This window comes from Alosa sapidissima, chromosome 21, assembly GCF_018492685.1.
Source record: "Alosa sapidissima isolate fAloSap1 chromosome 21, fAloSap1.pri, whole genome shotgun sequence".
In the NCBI taxonomy this organism is placed as follows: Eukaryota; Metazoa; Chordata; class Actinopteri; order Clupeiformes; family Clupeidae; genus Alosa; species Alosa sapidissima.
In genome coordinates this window covers 7,775,789-7,781,788 of record NC_055977.1, presented here as the reverse complement: position 1 = coordinate 7,781,788, position 6,000 = coordinate 7,775,789, and the positions used below count along the sequence as shown (strand labels likewise).

Sequence of the window (6,000 nt, the reverse complement as noted above, 5' to 3'; positions counted from 1 at the left end):
GACCACCGTGGGAAATCCCCTACCTATAGCACTCCTGTGTATATCTGAAATAAATACCAGCATTGAGTACACTCTCCAGTTCAAATGTAAAACGGCAATGTGTAGGATTACAATGTTTAGATATGATTAACGGCATAGTGTATTATATTAGCAATATGTATAATATTACTTATTATATTATTTTGTGCAATGTTGATGGACACTTTTGTTCCTCTTAAAATACTAAATATCATTTCTGCTTTTAGCAGTCTTTGGAATTCACCTTATGGCAAGTTCTGAAGTCAAAGGTAGATTTGAGGTTGACCTGTCTAGTAATATATCTTTGCAATGTTTACTTCATACAAAGGTATTAAACTAATAAACTAATAAAAACAAGTTGCAACACTAAATTAATAATCAACTATGTACTTTATGGCTTCTGCATAGAAAAAGACAGGGAGAGACGCAGAGGTAGTAAGACACACACACACACACACACACACACACACACACACACACACACACACACACACACACACACATATATATATATATATAAAACAAGAAAGAGAGAGAGAGAGAATGGGGATAAGGCACAAAGAGACAGAGACAGAGAGAGAGAGAGAGAGAGAGAGAGACAGAGAGAGACAGAGAGAGAGAGAGAGACAGAGAGAGAGAGAGAGAGAGACAGAGAGAGAGAGAGAGAGAGACAGAGAGAGAGAGAGAGAGAGAGAAGACAGATGAGAGAGAGAGAGAGAGAGAGGAGATGAGAGAGAGAGATGAGAGAGGAGAGAGAGAGAGAGAGAGAGAGGATAAGACACAAAGAGAGAAAGAAAAAGAAAAAAGAAAGAGAGAAAACGAGAGACGCTAGCAGTGCCACACGCTGATCTGAGAGGTGACTCATCCACAGAGGTAGGTCACTGCTGCAGGTGTTGCTCTTTAGCAGAACCCCACCGTCCAGCTTCAGCTGCAAAGCTCTCTCACAATTTAAATCCACAGAAATGGCACATCGAGGAGGCCAGCTAAGCTGCATGGACTTCACAAAAAAAGGTTGCCTTGTAAACCTTGCTTGTAAAGGTTGCAGCCTATGCATATGATTCAAGCTTCTTAATTAAACCAGGGGAAATTATGCTAAAAAGTTCAAAAAGAGCTACATATCTGCAATTAGCCTTCTTCAAGCGTGAATCAGTGAAGGTAAATGAAACTCATTAGTGGATGTTAAGCTGGGGAATGGAAAGAACCTCAACTGAGGTGGAGCTTTAAGGGCAGAGTGCTTCGGTGAGTCATAAGCACATTTTTGTCCTACGGACTTTATGTTATACCACTTTAATGAGGTTCGCCGTAACACCGTAAGTAATCTGATATACGTGAGTCCAGCTAGGGATTTCACAGCATAGAAGCAAACACAGAGGGAAGTAGTAGTCTAATGTTGCAGAACTGAAAGCTGGGGGGGAGGTGTTAATGATGGGCTACACTGTACATCTAATGCCTCTGATCCCTCTGAATTAAATACACGGGGACTATTATGACGACAGTGACGTCATGAGACTGCTGAGTCAAAACTCAAAAAAGGCACTGTTAACCAATTTAAAGTCACTTTCACTCACTGCAATTATCTTTGTAAAACATTGAATAAATAAAAAATACATGATAAGTAAGTCCCCCTCACCAAAGGAAGTGATACTGTACGATATCTCGATTTTACTTCATTTATTTGCAACTCGGAATACATGACCACAACATGGGTGCAAATTGTCCATATGACCAACACAGGGATAGCCAAATTGTCCATATGACCAACACAGGGATAGCCAAATTGTCCATATGACCAACACAGGGATAGCCAAATTGTCCATATGACCAAATCCCTAGGAGGATAAAGCCCTGACGACAATAAAGCCCTGACCCACTTACCGCGAACAGAGAATGCAGCGCTTCCACCACACAAAGAATAACTCGGGTATTACCATAGAATTAAAGAGCTCCACAAGAGCACCCTGAAAGCTGACCCTTGCTTTGATGAAATGGTGACGCCTCAACAAGTGTGTCAAGTGACAATGCGAGCTGATGACGGAGGAGCTTGAGTGTCGTGCCGGAGCGCAAGTGCTCAGAGTGAACACTTCAGGTCTTGATTATACTCGCTTGTTGACGTGCACACAGAAAGCTGGGGACAGCATGGACCTGTGGTTGTTCTTATTATAGTTTCTAGTCCACTTGGAGTCCATCCATGTGCAGTTGGTGGCCTTGTGGCGTTGTGGAGTATGACTCTGCAAGGTCACAAAACATTGGAAAGCGCACAAATGTTTGCACAGTCATGTGCCTGCGATGATGAAATTGTTATCACTCGGATCCTTGCAATACATATTCGCAATAGAGGTATAAGGGTGCAGGTATTTGTACTGAGCGTGAGAGTTCAAGAGCGCAGCCCGCACATCCAAGTAGTTGAGTACTGGGTGCTGGACAGGAAGGCACAAGCAAGTAGAAGAATGTTGAGTCCGAATGTTGAGAATGTTTGTAGGCTATATCACCACATGTGACGTTTCAGGCCCCAGCCCTTCATCAGACAGACATTTGTACTGAGCCACTCACAGGAACGTTAGGTTCAACACAGATGTGTACCGAATGTACCGAATGCAGTCTTAAAGGTTGCATCAGCGATAGCGGGGATACGTCACTTCTGTTGATGTTTAAAACAAAACAGAAAGCTAGCTCGCTACTCCCTCCCCCTCCCTCCCGGGCAACTGAAACTCTCCTAAACGCACATCTCGTCGGTTATTGGTTGAAACACTTTATTTTGCTTTTGAGTGGTTGCCAACCCCTGTTGGTAGCTATTGTTTTTGTGTACAGATCTCGGAGCCTAGGCTGCCTACAGAGACACGTTTTTTTGACGGCCTGCTTATGGGGCAGGCAGCTAGCGGATCGTTAGATGAATGAAGCGGAAGATTAGATGAATGTGATCATTTATGTTAGGGTCTTTTTTGGGCCTGAAATTGCTGATACAACCTTTAAACAGTAATCAACAGTAGGCTTTTTTTGTGTGTGGACCATGTTTCAAAATTGAGTTTCCACACAAACATGTTAAGTGCCGGACCATATGTCAGTTTAGCTAATTATGGCAAAAAACATTTGACATCTTTTCAAAATAATATTCCAGCTTATATCTGTTGAGCATAAGCAAGATTTACTGTACCGAAAATGAACCAAACTGATTTCAAGACCAAGGTACGTACTAGATCATGATTTTTGTGTACCATTACACACCTAATCTGCACTATACTGTAGCTCACTTTGAATGTAACATAACATAACCTAAATGCACGTATGCAGGTGCAGCTTTGGATAGAAGAGTCAACTTAATGATAATTGCTCGTTTGTGTTTGTGTGTGTGTGTGTGTGTGTGTGTGTGTGTGTGTGTGTAAATCCCCTTCCTACCACATCTGGACACTGTGAATCTATTGTCGATGTTAAAATTCTACATCTCTTCAGTCTGTTCAATGTCTTTTCACTGCTCATTTAGTTCTTTTCCCTCTCCGTAAATTGGATCTGTAAATCATATGCAAAGTACCCTTGGGTGTCCTGAAAGGTGCTTTGAATAAAGAGTCTCAATTCGGCTACTGTTTCAAGATAGTGGAATTTTGGCCTTTGGTCTGGACGGAGGTCTACTCTTTGTCCACACCATTCATTTTTTTTTTTTTTTTTATCGTGTTTTGTTACATCTGCGTCTCTCATCTACACTACTTGAGCTCCTGAAACAGAATCATTTGAATAAAGTTGAAACGCTGTCAGCCCCATTTTCAAAAAAACACTACTAGCCTGCCAGCGATGAATGCACAATGGAGAACGAAGTACACGCTTTTCTAGGCTTATTTGCTGTATTTGTTAGCATCTGTATTGCAGTCAAATTCTGAATAAATTTGTTAAATTAAAATAAATGCATGAACGGTCACATGATTTGTGTAAATCTGGGTTTCAAGGGTCCAGCGTGGACAAAAGGCGGTCTCAGTTCCGGAATCGTAAACGTACATCTGGACAGAGATCGTATTAGTTTTAAAACAAAAACAGAACAGTGTGCATGTTAGAGAGTTGTAAAGTTGTAATTACTAGTCATTACAACAAGTCCTAACTAGATGCGATGCGAGTGAACATTAGCGTTAACATTAAATCAGTTTGTTTTCAATTGGAATATCCTGACAGTACATGACGCGAAGCAATGCAACACAATGTTTTAAGCAGAAATTTTATCGGACACCCCGTTTATATTACCTTCTATTCTGTTACTTGCGTTGCTATTTTGAATGAGAAATATGACTCAATAGAAGGGCACATTTAACGAATTCAGTGTAGACAAAGAGCATTTAATGCTACAAGACAGTCGCTTGCTTGGATGCTGTCGGGATACCATGCTAGTTACTATTATTATGAGCTGTAAATTCAGTGTTGTGGCTCTGTGCGACACTCACCACAAACCTCTCGGTGTGCTGCTCCACGTGTTTGTAGGAGGGAATGGAGATGGGCACGGCCTGCCGGTCGCTGTAGTCGTAGCTGGGGGGGGTGCCCCCCTCCTCGCCGGGCTCCAGGCCCTCGACCTCATGGGCAGGCACCGACAGCACGGCCAGAACCAGCTCGCGCTCACCCGCCCGGATCAGGTCCACCACCTGCTTGTGTGTCGCCCCCTCAACGCTCACGCCATTCCTGAGGGAGAGACAGAAAGAGAGAAAAATATGGTAGAGAGAGATATGGGGGGGAGAGAGAGAGAGAGAGAGGAAATTGTAGGTTTTTCCACGCGTACACAAAACTGGTAGTTGACACCTTCATACCATCAACACCACTGAGAAACATTCAGATTCTTCCCAACAGTTCCTCCAGCCTCAGATTTAAAGAAAACAAGCCCCTTTACTAGCCTGACCCACATTAAAATGTAGGGTCTGGGCACTCACCGTTCGCAGTTCTCAGTCCGAGGGGCGGGATAATCAGTTGTCTTTCAAATTCCCCCTGCACTCAATAGGACAGCGGCAGCGCTATGAGTCCCATGCGTTTCCCACCAGCGGAGCTAGTTGGCTAGTTCAAACGTTTGCCAACTTAATAAAAGCTTAACTCGTGTCACACTGTTCGCCAACAGCAACATCCATCTTATTTGTTTTCAAGTAGCAGGGAATTCAAGCCAAACCGTTGCAACTCTGCCATCAATCATTATGTTAAGCCCACCTAACGACTCTATACACGATTTCATTGGCCTGATTGAGTTTCGATTTCTGGAGCTCACAAGCCAACGAAGAGTTGCTAGACTAGCCCTGCCAGCAAATGTAATTTGCTGCCGCTAGGGGTGCGTCTAGATTTCTAGGCTACCCCTTTACATTTTATTCAAGAAAACAGCATGTCCATCATCTTCAAACTCACAACCCCCAACTCCCCAAATGCCATAATGTGAGTTTATGTGATGACACAGACACAGCACAGAGAGAGAAGTGGGGGCGGGGTGGGGTGGGGAGGGGGGCAGCAGGAATAAAAGCAGAAAAAGAAAGCGAGCGTCAAGAGGGAAAAGGACAGAGATGGAGGAACACCGGAGAAGAGGCAAGGCAGAGAAGTGACAACCGCAAAGAGCACGAACAGGAGAGGGAGGTTTGTTTATTTTCAAAAAAGCAACTTTGCTAATTATAGGTCTGCACTGGCAGGGATTACTATTAAGTCTTAAAAAGTAATAGCAAGATTAAAGCTCACTGTTGCTTGCCACATGGTTGTTGTTGGGTCATGTGTTTAGATATTGACACTATTACTTTCAATTGACCTTACCTAGATAGACAGAACATATCAAGAAAGAAGGACAGAGAGAGAGAGAGAGAAAGAAATAAAGAATGAAATATAATGAGTGGAAGAGAGAGAAAGGAGAGGGCAGTGGCATTGTTGGCCCTTTCCAAACTGAGGTGGGTTGGCGTGGAGAGGAACGGCTGCCATATGCCACCGCCTCGCCATCATCACTTATTCATCGGACGAGACGAGTGGAAAATCATGATGTGTGTGGCC

At 43.2% G+C, this 6,000-nt stretch overlaps 1 protein-coding gene across 1 annotated transcript in view; it reads right to left on the bottom strand.

Moving 5' to 3' along the window:
* snx27a (sorting nexin 27a) overlaps window positions 1-6,000 on the bottom strand; it is a 39,997-nt gene that overhangs the window by 24,534 nt on the left and 9,463 nt on the right. Inside the window, 1 exon segment of the mRNA XM_042075982.1 lies at window positions 4,440-4,671. Coding sequence (XP_041931916.1) covers window positions 4,440-4,671 — 232 coding nt within the window.